The 17,035-nt window shown below is 35.0% G+C and overlaps 1 protein-coding gene across 1 annotated transcript; it reads left to right on the top strand.

Annotated features, from left to right (window-relative positions):
- Positions 1-16,258: 16,258 nt before the first annotated feature.
- Positions 16,259-16,720, top strand: LOC134237962 (octapeptide-repeat protein T2-like). The gene has a single exon (XM_062720098.1). The coding sequence runs from the start codon at positions 16,259-16,261 to the stop codon at positions 16,718-16,720; it is 462 nt and encodes a 153-aa protein (XP_062576082.1).
- Positions 16,721-17,035: the final 315 nt, after the last annotated feature.

Raw genomic sequence — 17,035 nt, 5'->3', positions numbered from 1 at the left:
TCTGACCAGTAGAGCTAAAAACTAAGAACAATTGTGTTAGAAGCCAATCTTTGTAAGCCAATTTATAATAAATGAATTTATAACTTCCGAAAACGTATGATAGTAGCGGTCTATTCAAGATAAGTTCGTTTGACCGGTATTGTAATTAATTAAAATTTTTTAAAAAGTTATGACTCATGGTTTTTTTTGCAATTTTTGTAATAAAATGAATGGCAACAAATTATTTCACTCATTTTACATTTAAATTAACATAAGACAATAAAAAATATTTAAATATACTATTTCAGTTTATCGCTACTAATAAATGGTAAAAACACTACAGTTGTGATCGTGAAAAATTTCCGTATTTTAAATGTTGATACAGTTGCGGTTTTACTTTTAGTACACGATCTCGACTTCCTAGCTTCACAAGGGGGCATTTTTTGTAAACTTGAGCCTTAAATAGGTCGAATTCTGAATATTGGTCGACCCCAGCGGTTCTGAGAAAAAAAGTATCGACCTATATTCCGTAATTTATTCAAATAGGTGATATATCACGTTCAACTTGAATTTGAATAGGTGATATCACCTAATATTTATATTTCTTAAGACAATAAATAATGAATACTCCATTGACTATCTAGTTATTTAGTTTTCCGTTGGAAACAAGACAAGAGGCCCATGGGCATCCTGGGCCTTATAAATGACCTGAGTATCATAAAACAACTTTTCCAACAATTGAAGTTGGTTTGTGTTTTTTAAAAACCAAAAGCCATGAAATTCACAATTTTGAAAGAGGCACCATTGCTTATCACAACTATACACTTAGCATGCTTACTTTGGTTACTTAATACACATAGGTAGATCAGAGTAACAAAGAGAATTATAAGCACCAGTTGTGCACCCCATCCAACAGGAACCACTGAACCTCCGGCTAAATATTTCAAAATTGTGGAAAATTTATCATAAATTTTACTTCATCATAAATGGTTGCTTCATACCAAAGAGCAGATTTCAAAGCATTCATTCATTTTCAGACTAAGTACTCCCCTAAACCCCAAGCCCCCTCCCCCTGTACCCCTGACCCAGGGGCCATGAATTTAGCCTTTTCAAAAGAGGGACCTCTCTTCATCATAAATATATACTTAGGTCATTGGCATAATTCCCCATGGCAAAGGAAAAAAATTTTAAAGAATTCATGCATTTTCACTATATAATCATTAGAGCCCCACCCTAACACCAGAACTCCTGAGTCCTGACTCAGGAACCTTTAATTTCACAATTTGGGAAGAAGCATCCTTCCTCATCATAACTATGTACATAATTTATTTTGTTTAATACCCAGGAACAGAGGAGATGATTTTTTAAGAATTTATGCATTTTCACTTATATAATAAATACAGCCCCACCCTAACACCAGAACCTCTGAGGCTGGGGCCATGAAATTCACAATTTTGGAAGATGCAGTCTTATTCAACATGACCATGTACTTGGTTTGTTTATTTACTTCCCAGAAGCAGAGAAGAAGATTTTTAAAGAATACATGTACTGTAGAAGTACTTTTTTCCGCGTGGTATTAATTTATGCTATGTACGCGGTCACAAACTTTCCGCGGAAATTTGTCCAAGCATACTTAATATAAATGTAAGGCATATAGTGACAATCTAGAACATCCGCGTAATTTTTTACCCACAGATTAAACAGAAATTGAGATTCCACGGAATTATGACCCCGTGGAAAAAAGTACGTCTACAGTATTTTCACTATAAAATCAATAGAGGTCCCCCAACACCACAATCCTCAACCCAGTGGCCATGAAATTCAAAATTTTGAAAAAGACATTATTGCTCATTATAATTATGTACTTGGTTAATCTATTTAATACCCAATACACATGTAGCATAGAGGAAGATTTTTAAAGAATTTATGCATTTTCACTATAAAATCAATACAGATCCACTCTAACACCAGAACCTGAGACTGGCCCTGAGGTCATGAAATTCACAATTTTGGAAGATGCAGTCTTATGCAACAAGACCATGTAAAATGTAGTTGGTTTATTTATACAATACCCAGGAGCAGACAGCAGACAAGAAGATTTTTAAAGAATTCATGTATTTTCACTACATAATCAATACAGGCCTCCAACACTACAACTCCCAACCCAGGGACCATGAAATTCAAAATTTTGAAAAACCAGAAGTCTCTGTCAAGACTGTAGCTCTACTGGTTTATACTTAAAACAATGGAAGAGAAAAGTAGCAGTTGGGACTTGAGACTTTAAATCAGCAATAAATAGAAAAATGATCCTTGCCACTCATCAAAATAAAAACCAATGCACAGAATTATGTATCTTAGTATAGTCTACTTGTGTGCCAAGTTATACTGAAATCAGACCAAAACTGCAGGAGGAGTAGCATTTTGAAAGAATTTCACAGAAATTTCTATTTTTAGTAACCATGGCAACATTGTTCACTGAAATCAAAAACCGATGCACAGAATTATGTATCTTAGTGTAGTCTACTTATTTGCCAAGTTATATCAAAATCAGACCAAAACTGTAGGAGGAGTAGCATTTTGAAAGAATTTCACAGAAATTTCTATTTTTAATAACCACGGCAACACCGTTTATCGAAATCAAAAACCGATGCATAGAATTATGTATCTTAGTGTAGTCTACTTGTGTGCCAAGTTACATTGAAATCAGACCAAAACTGTAGGAGGAGTAGCATTTTGAAAGAATTTCACAGAAATTTCTATTTTTAGTAACCACGGCAACACCGTTCGTCGAAATCAAAAACCGATGCACAAAATTATGTATCTCAGTGTAGTCTACTTGTGTGCCAAGTTATATTGAAATCGGACCAAAACTGTAGGAGGAGTAGCATTTTGAAAAATTGTTTACAGACAGACAGACAGACAGACGGACGGACGACGGACGCATTACTATCGCATAAGCTCTTCTGGTCTCTGACCAGTTGAGCTAAAAAAGAAGACATTATTGGTTATCATAACTATGTACTTGGTTAATTTATTTAATACCCAGGAGAATAATGTACTTTCACTATATAATCAATAAGAGCCCCATCCTAACAACAGAACCCCTGACCCTGAGGCCATGATATTCACAATTTTGGAAGAGGCAGTCTTATTCTACGTAACTATATGCATTTTCACTATATAATCTATTCAGCCCTGCGCTGGTAGCAGTAGAACCCCTGGCCCTAGGGCCATAAATTTCACAGTTTTGGTAGAGGACTCAATGCTGATTACAATCATACCAAAAGTTTGACTGCTTGATGTCCAGGAGTAAAGAAGATGTTAAAAATTGCATTAATTTTGTTTTGCCCCATCCCTCAGGTCCCAGAGGGGGAGGGCAGGGACCATGATATTCATAATTTTTGTTCCCCTTCACAAACAGATGCTTTGTGCCAAAATTAGTTGAAATTACAGAAGTGAGTTAAGGCTAAATATGGATATTTTTATGCAAATGAGCTAATAAAAATTCATAAGTTGTATATTTTATGCACAGAGAAAGTTCGAATTGATTTTCTTATACATACTTAGTACCCACAGTTTATTAATGCAAGTGCACATTATGATGTCATATTATGACGTCATAGTTCTCTCCCATTCAAGGTAATAAATCACATCAACAACGTAGGAAAGTATGGAATATGTAAACATGTATACAACAGTGATTGGGAAGGCCAAAATGGTCAATGGGACCATGGCGCAACTGTCAACATTTTTGATGGGCCATTTCGAAAATGAATGGGCCATCAATATAATCTGAAGGGCCATTTTAAGAAATAACACAGTGACAAACAAATATGAAATACGAGAGAAAACACGTTTTTAATTAACCAAATTCGATTTTTAACACATGAAATGCAGTAAATTTAAAGGAACTTTATTAGAATATAACTGACCTGTATTTTGTGCTAAAATTACGACAGTTTTGGAAAGAGAACAGCCCTACCATACAAAAGAATGAAGTATTGTACCTCATGTAAGTACTTCGTTTAACCGAAAGTACTTTTTGACAGGTTTCAACCAATGAGATTTGTTGTTTTAGATTGACTGCATTTAAAACGAAAGTAAAACAAGAAAGAGAGTCGTACACAAAATATTTTCAAATAACATTGCTGAAAATTGAATGCGCACCTTGGCGCCATGATTGATTGATTTAATGCACCATTTTTCACTTCAATGCGACTATGGCACAAGCCCTTCCCAATCACTGATACAAATTACACAGAATTAAAATAATGTAGAAACTTTTCACGCAAGAAACGTATAGAGTAGTCAGCTGAATACTAAAACAATAATAATTCAAAAGCGAATTGAAAGAATACCTGTTACAGTCCCTGAAACCTTCTACTTTCCTATTTTTCCGTTTGCTCACCGTTCGCTCTCCATTCACAGTTTTGCATTCACCGTTTAGCGTGAGCTCGCGTTCACCATTCACAAAACATTCACCGTTCTCTCTTCGTTCCGTTTACTTTGTGTTAACCTTACGTTCACTTTGCGTTCAGTTTACTTATCGTTCAGTCTTCATTGTCATTCGGAACTCCAAAGTGAAAGGACTTATCTTACGTGTTTGTAAGAGGTGATGAAACATTGGAAATGGAGAAAATTTTGTCATTTTATGCAACAGTCAGCATAATAATAACAATAATGTTGTGTTTTGCATGCACTATGCATTAATAGTCCGCAGCTAGGTTAAGGCCTCCGGTTGGAGATATGAATTAAAATATTCCGAGAAAATCAATATAATGATGATATCTTTTTTATTAGCATGAGTTTTAATTTAATGCGAATTGTACTAATGCATGTGTATGTATGGGGTCTCAACCGAGTTCGGCCAAAGCTACTTCAAGTACATCAGCTGTTTGTCACGTGCCATGGTTAACATTAGAAAAAAAATATGAACGGATACAAAGATCGTAAAAGTTCAATGATATACGGATAATTCTTCACTATGAAATTGTCAAGATTGTGTTTTCTTTAAGACAAATTTCTTAACCTGAAAAGTGCTGGTAGCAACTTCTCCATGCCCAGAAATTATATAAAATTCAGCCGTCTTTTGATAAACTTTGTGCATTTACACTAAATATAATATTACAGAAAAAACAAAAAGCACACAACTTGTACTTTTTTCCACATGGTATTAATTTGCGCTATGTACGCAATCACAAATTTTCCGCGGAAAGAGCTTGAGTCAGAAAGTACACAAATTCGCCTGATTTCAAAATAGGACAATTTTGCCTGAGGATATATCTACAGACTATATATTTTTTCAAACCAACTTTCTTTTTTCAATATCTCTGACCTTTTTTCTGTAAGAGGTCATCAAAATAGCCTATGTATATGGCTGAATTTCGGACGTTTTTCGGAACGTCATAATGACGTTGTGAATTTTAACACTTCTCAGTTCCCATTATTAAAGTGGTAAATATTTAATAATATTAATTGATGTGTATTTCACAAAAAAACGTATATTTAAAATATATTTCAGATAGTACTTCGATATTTTATTAATAAAACATAACTTTGAAATTAAAAGAAGCTTAGATACATGTACAAGGGAAAATGACAACGTGTCCGTTCAGCGTGTGCTTACCGCGGTGCACGTAAATAATTAAATCCACTGTAAAGTTTCATTATTGACATTGATAATGTTTTATAATAATAATTTTATCAAGAATTTAAACAAACTTTATGCATTTGATATTTTAATCAACCTGTAAAAAGCTTAACCCAAGTCCAGGCACGTAGCAAGAAGGGGTGGGGGGTGGGTGTTAAAAGCACTTCATATAATAATCAACTTATATAATAATAGTTGCACATACATGTAAAATAATGACATATAGATCTACATCATATAATGAAAGAAGTACTCTGTATGTATAATTGAAGTTGGACACGATATACTGTAAACAAAACTTCATATACCAGTAATTAAAATAGTACCGCATATAATGAAGAGAATACTGCTGTTTATTCCTCATATAAAACAGTCCCGACGCAGGCACGTAGCATCGTTTTTGAAAGGGGGGGGGGGCAACCCAGAGACATTATTTTTTTTCAAGGCCCACTTCCTTTCCCTGTGATTTTTTTCCCTAAAATACTATATATCCTTGATATCATTATACTATGGTAAGAAGTTTGGGGGGGGGGGGGGGGGGATTAACCAACCTTTCAATAGACATTTTCAATAGTAAAGTTAATTTGGGGAAAAAAATTGGGACCAGCCCCCCCCCCCTCTGCCCCCCCTGTTGCAACGTCCCTGCGACGTTCCATACACATTCTCCAATCAAGAAGTTGTCCAAACACGTTAACCTCTACAGAGGTAATGCGTAATATTTTACGCATGGGCTTAATTGTGAAGAAATTCTTTTATCAAAGTAACCATCCTCATGTCTTCATTGAATTTGTGATGTTTTCATGATCAACAATTAAACTTTTTAGAAAAAATAAAAATGGATAATCTATACTGTACAGTGCGTCAACTGACAATCACTGGACAGGGTTTTGAAATGTCGTTTTTCCCTGCCATCTTTCTGCTTTTCAAAATTTTCAACCATTGTTCTATCCTAATATCATTAAGCCTTGAAATGTAATGCTTTGCAATGCAACGATGTCATATTAAAATTAGCAAAAGTAGTTGATTAGATTTTTAGGGAAATGACCACATAAACTCATCAAAAATTAACTCATATAATTTCCAATCTAGATACAAAATCATTAATTTTCAAGTTGCATTTTATCGGAACTAATAAAACAAAATAGAGACAATTTAAGTACTGTAACTGTTATTAGAGACATAGGCGTCGGGACTGGTGAGGGCTTAGCTGACTTTCCCAGCTGTTTGCAAAGATATAAAATCTTAAGTATATTTTTGACACAAGATGAGGGTATGTGGCTAGGCCCCCTCTAATCCCGCTAGTTGGCATCATATAGTGAACTCGGTGCTCGGGGGTCAGTGCAATTTGTAAGGTAATTGTGAATATAAATATAATTTATATATTCAATATAAAATAAGAAATATCATTCAAACTAGCATTGTTACAACGCGAAATGTAATAACAACGCAAAATGTAATAAACCTGGATTATTACATATTGCGTAATTACATTTTGCGTCGAAATCAACGCAGAATGTAATAACGCAAAATGTAACAACACACTTTTGAGGATTATTACATTTCGCGTTATTACATTTTGCGTCGAGATCAACGCAAAATGTAATAACGCAAAATGTAATAACACGATTTTTGGATTATTACATTTTGCGTTATTACATATTGCGTCAAGATTGAGCAAAAGGCAGGAACGCAAAATGTAATAACACTTTTTTCGTCAGCCTGATTGAGTACAATTTTCAATAGTGTAGTGGCCGATCAAAAGAAAATAATACAACAGGGTAAAAAAGATATATGCAGTTTCTTACAATTAATAAATTCTATTATACATGAAAAAGGGGGGGGGGGGCAGTCATGATATTCAATCGCAGAAATATATACCGACCGGGATACATATATCAAATCAACCTTTGCCAGTCCTGACACAGATTTCGTTTGCACCAATCACATTCTTTATTGGATTTTGCAATCTTATGTCAGTCAAAGAAGTCAGAATAACTGCATGTTTAGTCACTTTGTCGATTCTAAGCACATGCCTTTGGATCGCCAAAAAAAGGCCTGTGATTCTAAGTGTATACTTTCATGCAAGATCTGCAATAACACAGTGGATAAGATGATAATCTGGAAAAAAGATTTTGAATAAAAATTTTATGATTTTATACACGTTAAAATTTCTGATGAGCGATGTCGGAACGTACTTTTTTACCACTCTTTTTTTATAACATATGTCAAAATTATTTATATATTAATCACAGAACGGGAACCACAGGCACCTGACGTTACCTTTTTTTTCTTTTAAGAAAAAAAATTATATAATACCCATTATACCTAATACAGTAATATTATTAGGTATGGGTATATTTTTTTAATTAAAAGAAAAATAAGTAACGTCAGGTGCCTGTGAAGGGAACAGGCATTCCCTCCTTTTTTGAAATAATTCTCACAATAAATTGATAAATTTATTATTTATGTAAAGGCCGTCTAAATTTCTTATACGTTGATATATAATTGCCTTTTTAACCGGATGCTTATTTTGTTTGTCAGTTATAGACACCCCCGCTTCTAAAGCATACACGTAGATACAATTTAAGGGGATGAAGGACCTTTACCTTAAAAAATACCTGTCATTCAATTTTTTTCATATATTGTATATCTCTTATTTAGTATGTCCCACATACCTTAAAGCAGATATATCAATAGGTTTCTAGATTTATTTCTGAGATATTGAGTGACAAATACTATGCCCCACAGTGTCTGAGTGAAATTTTGATTCTCCTCATTTCAGGGCCCATTACTCGGTCCATAATAGAATTTTTTCAGCATAGATAAAAAATATGTCAGCGAACATGTGTCTTTTAAAATATTTCAGAGTATGAATAGGGTCAAAAATTCGAAAAAGCAAGATTCTTTTGTCACACCGCATCTGGAGAAGGAAAATTACGTTCTTTTTAAGACAACTTAAACGACCAAAAAATTAATTTACAAAAAATCCTAACATTCAATATTTGAAAAATTACGTTGAAATACAAGTTCGTCATGTTATTGATTAACTGCAAAAATATCGATTGGTGAAGCTGAGCTCAACATTGCACAGGGCATAGTTAAACAAGACATGAGCATGAGAAAAACGTATCATGTTTACATTTCTCGAGTACGGAAAAACCCTACTATGACGTCACACATTTGCGAAATGATCTAAGTAAGACATAACTACAATATATTCCGTCAACAACCATGTAAAAATATTTTTTGTGTTCTGTAATTCATAAAATATCCCACCATGTACTGATCATGACCCGTTTTTATGATATAATACTACCCGTGTTTTACCTTGTATATAATCTTACTGTACTAAGATCCACATCAGCGTCTCGTTGGACGCACAGTGTAGGGAAACAGAAGAGTGGATCAATCTATTCCGTAATTTGAAAATATTTGCTAGAAAGTTTGAATGTTTTTAGATATTTTTATACAAGATGGTGAACTCAAACAAACAGTCATTTTTTTTTATTCCAAATACTGTGGTTTCAATCTGGTTTTGTACATATTTTATAAGAGATTATGACGTAATTAAACTGAGTCACGTGACCATACATCCTTCGTCCCCTTAAGGTCACAGGCTTGGGCTGGCATATTTGAAAATCACAATTTGATGAATATATTGGGACATTTACTAAAAATAATTTTTGAAAAGCAGAATTTACAATTAATATTATTAGTGTTCTCTCTCTCTCTTTCTCTCTCTCTCTCTCTCTCTCTCTCTGGGACATATGTTGACAATCTTTTGATATGATAATCAGACTAAATGAAAAATATCAATGCATTAGCAAAATATAAACATAAAAGTATTCAGTAAACCAATCATTCTACATGACAATGTGTGATAATTAATGATTAAATTATGTAAAACACAAAATAATGACTACATGTAAGCCTATATTTACTGACGTTGAATAGTAACTAATAAATAAATGCTATTTATTTAAAAATTTTCTGCATTATATTTTTTAAAAATTGAAAATTGATATTTTTTGAACACCTAGAAATAAAACATCTACCGTGACAATCATCACATGTACGAAACATATTGCAAGTCCCTATACCGCGACTTTGACGTCATTTTCTGCACATTGTGACGTCAAGAGAAAAAATATTGACAACTTAAAAAAAAAGCAATATCAGAAATATTATGGTTATAACCTGGCCACTGTGGAGGGCTTCTGTTAAACAGTGATCCAGAACAGACATGCAAATGTGGAAAGCATAGACTTAACACGAATACATTTCTCCAATTTTTCTAATGTTTTAATTGAACTACTGGGCTATTAAAATTCTGTTTAGCCTTACACTTACCACGTATAAATAATGTATTAATGCTAAACAGGATTCATGGTTGTGTTTATATAATTTACAGTAACTTTTCTCATGATAATTAAATCCTTGCAATGTCATGTTTTTCATAACAAGAAAATATAAAAGGTAACTATACTTTCTGCATGCGCCAGCTGACCAAACGACATTCATAAATATTTATTTTAAACATGGGGCGCATTCCTCTCGGAGAAAAAAACTTGTTCAGAAATATGCGTAAGATACCAATGTTTGATTTTATACTTGAATTTTTTTCCGAGAGGAATGCGCCCCACCTGAAATTCTAAAATGAATCTGTAAAATCGGTGAAAAATTCCGCAAAACTCAAATCCTTTATAGGTTTTAGCCGTTACGATGCAAAAGCCAACATCCGGTTTGACTAAAATTACCCACCCCTGCATTGACGAAGTCGAGTAGATAGGAAAACCACAAATAGTTTTAATGAAAATGATGATTTATTTTTTAAGAAATTCATAGGCCACATATTGTACTTTCTGACTTTTGTTCTTTGTCCAAGCATACTTAATATAAATGCAAGGCATCTAGTGACAATCTGACAAATCCGCATGATTTTCAACCCGCGGATTACACGTAAATTGAGATTGTGCGGAATTATGATCCCAAGGAAAAAAGTACAGCAGCTACCTGTGTATAAAATATCATAATTTACAGTTAAGCGGATATCGTTGAACTTTTGAGATTTTTGAGGGGTTGTGCATGTGACTGTAGTACGTCTCTGAATAAAAGTGCATGACTGCGGCTTTATAGGAGACCTAATCATTACCAATTTAATAAGACTGTGAAATAATGAGTAATGCATTCAAAAATATGAATCAATTTTGGTCAGATCACGCTTATTTAGTTTTCATTTTCATATTTTCAAATGCAATAATAGCTTGATCTGCATCTCAAGTACAGAGAAACTGTGTGTCAAACTAGTCTATGACATCATCTCTGTCGGTACAGCAAGATCATGTTGGCTCTGATTCTAATTCAAATAGTGTTATAATGACAAGATACGTTACACATTAGTTTATGTTTACAATATGAGATATCACGATATGTAAGAGGGTATGAAAAGAAAATTATTATTTATTCGCCGAGATTCATTTGTACAATTACACAGTGACGTCATAATCGAATTCCCGAAGCTCTGCATAGACTCATCTACCTTTGGGAGCCCTTAACCTAGCTGCGTAGTCAGGGTTTGACACTCCGTCTTGTGCACTATGTGTTAAACCCTAACTACTACTTAGGCATAGTGCATGCAAAACACAACACTATTATATAAGTATTAACCATGTGCAGCTACCCTTTTTATATTTCACCAGAATTTCCTCTGTAATATCTAATATACGGTACTATTGAGTACCCTTGGATTTGGGCGCATTGATTTTGGCATGGGACTCGTTATTGTCATTAAAGGGGGTCCTCAAGACCTATGCTAATCATTTCCAAAATGAATCACTGTTGTATGTAGCCCCAAATTTTCAGAACTTTGATTGTGGTAAGTAAAAGACACCACTTCAAGAGTGCATGGTCAAATTTTCATGAATTGTTTTCTGCATTATGAGTTCAAAGCTGAAAATGATCCCAGTGTCAAAGCGAGATTTTCTGCAAATCCTGAAAAAATGCTACAATAAGAAATGATTGTTTTCGTTTCTATATAAATAAGTTTACTTAGAGTAGGTGAATAAAGTTGTAGGTAAATCAAGCTACACAGCTTAACACTGCTAAATCTATATATTATACTTTCATGTAAATTACTTGAATCTGATTGGTCAAGAAACATTTGTTAAAAAAAGCGTCATGGTTCATTTAAGGAATGAATTTTATAGCTACCCATTTTATATGGTATAAACTGGGTTGGGGCAGTTTACGCTTTATAAACCGCGAAGCGGTTTATAAAAAAGCGTAAACTGTTCCAACCCAGTTTATACCGTATAAAATGGGTAGCTATTAAATTCATTGCTTATAATTTAATTTTCATTCATTTGATGTAAGAAAAAAAGAATATTGTTCTAACAAAGTGACTTCAATTTGTACAAAATTTGAATGTAACGTCAGGCGGATTGATACGTTTTTGACGAAAGTCATTGTGACGTAGGCAACCCATTTTATACGATATGAAGTAAATTTTTTATCCAATCAAATACAGCGTTACAACCAGAATTAAATTATAACCTCATGAATCTTCAAAAATTAAATTCATTTCTTAAATGTATTTGTATAAAACATTCAGTATAGTATACATGTAATAAATATTGCATGTAGTTGAGTGTAACATTGAAAATTTTCACCCCAAGAAAACCATTGTCAACCGAGGCGCGTATGATTGTCATTATGTTTCATGCTACTACAATTAAATCTCAGTATCTCATTACCGTAATAATCAACAAGAATAACAAATACACTTACTTAACGCTTATTATGTAGCCATGGCAACTTCGAAACTATCCTTGATATAGATGTTATTTTGGCCTAGCGGCGGACAACAAGGTCATGATGATGATCGCTGAATAAGCTTGCTTTTCAAACTGAAATTAAAATAGAGTTTCTGTTTGGGAAGCATTTCTGAAACTAAAATTATATATCAGTAACTATGTAAATCACTCACAATGCTGGGACTATCATCAGTACCAAGAATACGCTATCGATTTCTGGAAACATTTGATATCAAAATAAAATATTGATAGCTGCAGACACACACGGGATTTTGAGGATTCCGATCCCGAGTTGTTCGAATGCGCGACAGTTGTCCTATAACGACAACGATGAGTGTGACTAAAATGGGTAGCGAAACCCGGGCCGGGCCGGGAATTTCAAAACTGAGAGCAGGGTTTTTGATAATTACGAGATAAATACTCATTCTTTCTTCATGAAATTTACAGACATAGTTTATAAGTATAGGTTTTGCCTTCGCTGAGAATTTTAAGTCAAAATGTTTTGTTTTTCGATGGTAATCGCCGATTGTCCTTTTCCAGGTGACTAAAATGGGTAGCGAGCCCGGTTTACTCATTTTGACGATTTTAAGCTTAATGCATCGAAAGTGTTTGTGATATTTGCATTTAATGGTTGTTTATTAACTTCAAATAGTTAAATTGTTCAATCGTTATGAAATTAGATGTCAATTATTAGGGTTTTTGTCATTTTTCATAGACCCGGGACAGGTCAAAACCGGACGCTTTTGCCCGGGACAAATTAATAATTCCGGATTGCCAGAGAAAGAATGTAGATTTTTTTCCAGTCCCTGACCGAGATACATCTAAGAAATAAATTGGAAAAAATTAATAAAAATATGCAAATCAAAAAAGAGTCATTTATATATTTGATTATATGTCATTATCTGATAAGTATTTCGGAAATAAAAGGTTTTTCCCGGGTGAACGTGTCCGGTTTCGACCAATCACGGGTGTGCAAAAATGCGTATATTTTCAATAATCGTGATTTATTACTGCAACAGTTAAATGTTTCAGGTAGTTTAAGTTCAATTTCAAAGATCCAAATGAAATAATTGTAAATATGCTGCCGAAATTAAGTATAAATCGCCAAAATGAGTAATCCAGGCTCGCTACCCATTTTAGTCACTTGGAAAAGGGCAATCGGTGATAATCATTAAAAAACACAAAATTTTGACCTAAAACTTTCAGCGAAGGCCAATCCTAGAATAATAAACTATGTCTGTAAATTTCATGAAGAAAGAATGAGTATTTATTTCGTGATTATCAAAAACCCGGTTTTCGTTATCGAAAATCCCGGCCCGGCCCGGGTTTCGCTACCCATTTTAGTCACACTCGACAACGATGATAAGTGTAAGGGTAATTAGTAATTATTGAGTTTTAAGTAACTTCTTTAAGGTGGAATGTCACATCAACCTTTTATTTTATAGATATTTAAGTCACCCTTAATTGCCACGTAGCATCGTATTTCGTGGGGGGAGGCAACTTTTTCAATGCCAACTTATCATAGTACCAATTTTTTCATATTCAACACTACATTTCCCTTAAATCACTTTCCTGTAGTATAAAGGGGGGGGGGGGCAACCAGCCTTTCACTGAACATTTCCCATAGTAAAAGTAGGGGCCCGTTTTACAAAAGAACTTACGACTAAGACCAAAACTTTAGACGATTGTAAAATTTTGCAAAATTAATCATTCTCTTTGAAATTGTTTCTTTAAAAATATCTTACCACAGTTAAAAATAATTTTCGAGATAAAGTTGATTAAAAAGTTATATGAAGAATAAAATTTGGTCTTAAGTCGTAAGTCCTTTTGTAAAACGGGCCCCTGCTTTTTAAACAATGGTTTCAGTTAAATAATTTATATTTAAATTATTAGACGGTGGCTATATATAGCCCCAGGCTATTGCTGCTGGTCTGGGCTATGAATAAACAACAGTGTAAACACACGGGGACCCTAACGGAGATTTTTGTAGAGTCAAAATAATGAAAGTAGACTTGTTTCAATGTTTGAAAATAAAATGTACACAGTTAATAAATACTTTCAAGTTATTTCAAAGACATTTAGTTGATGAACACAAAGCATAATTCCTGGTATTTGCCGTTATCAATTTCTCGCCTCATGAATATACACCAACCGACTCGTATACGTGCAAATTACATAAGTCGATTTGTACACATTTTTTTCCGTTTTTTCTCAAACGTGCGAAAAGTCAGTTCGTATACACACTGTGCTAGTTTAAAATTACAATAATATTTAGAATATTTTATGAAAAATATTTGTATATACTTGTTTCACTTTCTAACTTCGAAATCAAATAATTATAATTGTTTAACAACACACGCGCAGATGTTTCTTAAATACTATTATAATAAATGTGTGCAAAACGGGAACAAACCCTTTTTATTTTATATAATAGATCTCTGAGTCAACCTTTTAAACAATGGTTTCAGCATTGAAAGGCCGACATTAGCTATTAATTATTTTGTATGAATTTCTTCTATTTTTTCCAAAGATAATTAACAAAATATTTACATCCATATTACATGCTTTCTTGTAAAAATATTGCTGTAAATGAATGCATCACATGAATACCTAATGAAATATGTAAAGAAAAGCCATATATAGTTGTGACTAGTTTTATGGTGTTTTTAACCATAGGTTTAATAATATTCACAAATTTGTTTATTCATGCATATATCTATTAAAAAATTTGTTATATTTTTTATGCAAAATGTAAAAAAAAATTATATCACAGTGAGAATTCATAACACTTTACTTTTAAGTACAAAAATATAATTTTTTTATATATTAAAGTACATGCATATGTACGGTCATGTATTGTGAAAAATTGAAATAGACTTTTAGGCCCTATAATTTCCAGTCTCCATTTGACGTAGCGGGTTTGCTCTGGATTCACGAACCGGAAGGAGTCCATCCTTACGTCGCTGATTCGACCCCACTGCGGGACAAGGATATCGGTCCTTAATTCAGATTGAGATCCCATGTCGCAGTAATTGCTAGCCAGAAAAATATTCCTCGCTGCTCAAAATTTTATTCTCGAAAGGGACGTTAAACAAACAAAATCATTCATGCCACCGTCTTTCAGTACTCACAGTACTTTGATTAGAATGAATTTTAGAGAGAAAGGAAGAGAGAGAGTGAAATAATGGAAAAAAGGGAGTGTAGAGAGAAAAGGAGATTGGATTGGGGAGTGGGAGAAAGAGGGAGTGGGGAAAGAAAGCTGGGAGAGGGCGATTGAGTTGGGAGACATAGAGAGTGGGGGTGGAGGGAGCTTGGAGGAGTGGGGGATAGAGGGAGTGGGGGAAAAGTGGAAGAGAGGAGTGGGGAGAGTGGTCGAGAAAAAGAGTGGGGAGAGAGAAGGAAGGGGGTAAAGAGACAGGGAGTGGGAGGAAGGAGGAAAGGGATATGGGGAGAGAGAGAGTGTGGGAGAGAGGGACTGGGGAGAATGGTGGAGAGAGGGGAATAAGAAGAGAGAGGGAGTGAAGAGAATTGGAGAGAGTGGGAAAGGAGAAAGGGAAGGGGGAGAGATAGAGAAAGAAGAGTGAGGAGAGAGAGTGGGAAAGAGTGGGGAGAGTAGGTGTGAGAGGGAGTGGGAAGAACGGGGAAGAGTGGGAGATAGGAGGATGGAAGAGAGGGACTGGGGAGAAAGGGGGAGAGAGGGGAATGGGGAGAAAAGGAGAGAATGGGGGAAGGAGAAATGGAGTGGGGAGAGTTAGAGAAAGAGGAGTGGGGAGAGAGAGGAAGTGGGAAAATTGGTTGAGAAAGGGAGTGGGGAAGAATGGGGAGAGGGAGTGAGAAAAATGGGAGAGTTAAAGAAATAGGAGTGGGAAATAGGGAGTGGGGAGAAGGGAGTGGAGAGAGAGAGAGAGAGAGAGAGAGAGGTAGAGAGGGCGTGGGGAGAGAAAGGGAGAATGGGGAGAGAGTAGGAGTGGGAAGAAAAGTGGGAGTCGAAAGAAGAGTTAAAATAGGATCGAAAGTGCGATTTGGGAGAGTGAGAATGAGGAAAAAGAGGGTGAGAGGGAAAGTGGAAAAGGAGAAAGGGAGTAGAGAGAGAGAGAGTAGGACTTGGAAGAGAGGAAGGGTGGGAGTTGAAAGAGAGAGAAGGGATTGGAAAGGAGGAGGGGAGAGAAAGAAGAAAGGAAGAGAGTTGAAGTGGAGAGCAAGAGTGGGAGAGGAGAATGTGGAGAGAACGTTGAAGAGGAGAGAGGGAGTGGGGAGAGGGTGGGATTGGAGAGAGTGAGACTAAGGAGAGATAAGGAAGGGGGAGAGTAAGGGTTGGGAGCATGTGTGGGAGAGAAGAGACAGATCTAGAGGGATGGAGTTGGGAGAGAGAGCGAGAGTCAGAAGAGAGTGATACATGGAAGAGAAAGAATAGGGAGAGTGAAAAGGGGAGGAGGGAGCAAAAGAGTAGGGAATGAGAAAGCAGGGAAAGTGCTGTGCAGTTGGAGTTGAATTAGAGAGAATGGGAGTGGGGATAAAGAAAGTGAGAGAATTAGGAGTGGGAGCTGAGACAGGGAGTGGGGGTGGAGCAATTGTGAGTTGGGAGAGAGAGTGG

The sequence above is a fragment of the Saccostrea cucullata genome, unplaced genomic scaffold, assembly GCF_032062105.1.
Source record: "Saccostrea cucullata isolate Sc308-1 unplaced genomic scaffold, CSIRO_AGI_Scuc_v1 ctg576, whole genome shotgun sequence".
Classification (NCBI taxonomy): Eukaryota; Metazoa; Mollusca; class Bivalvia; order Ostreida; family Ostreidae; genus Saccostrea; species Saccostrea cuccullata.
Note: the sequence above shows the minus strand (reverse complement) of the source record. Positions and strands in the feature narration are given on the sequence as shown.

Excerpts from the sequence above, each read along its gene's own strand:
- LOC134237962 (XM_062720098.1), top strand. The coding sequence starts at position 16,259 with ATGGGGAGAGGGAGTGAGAAAAATGGGAGAGTTAAAGAAATAGGAGTG.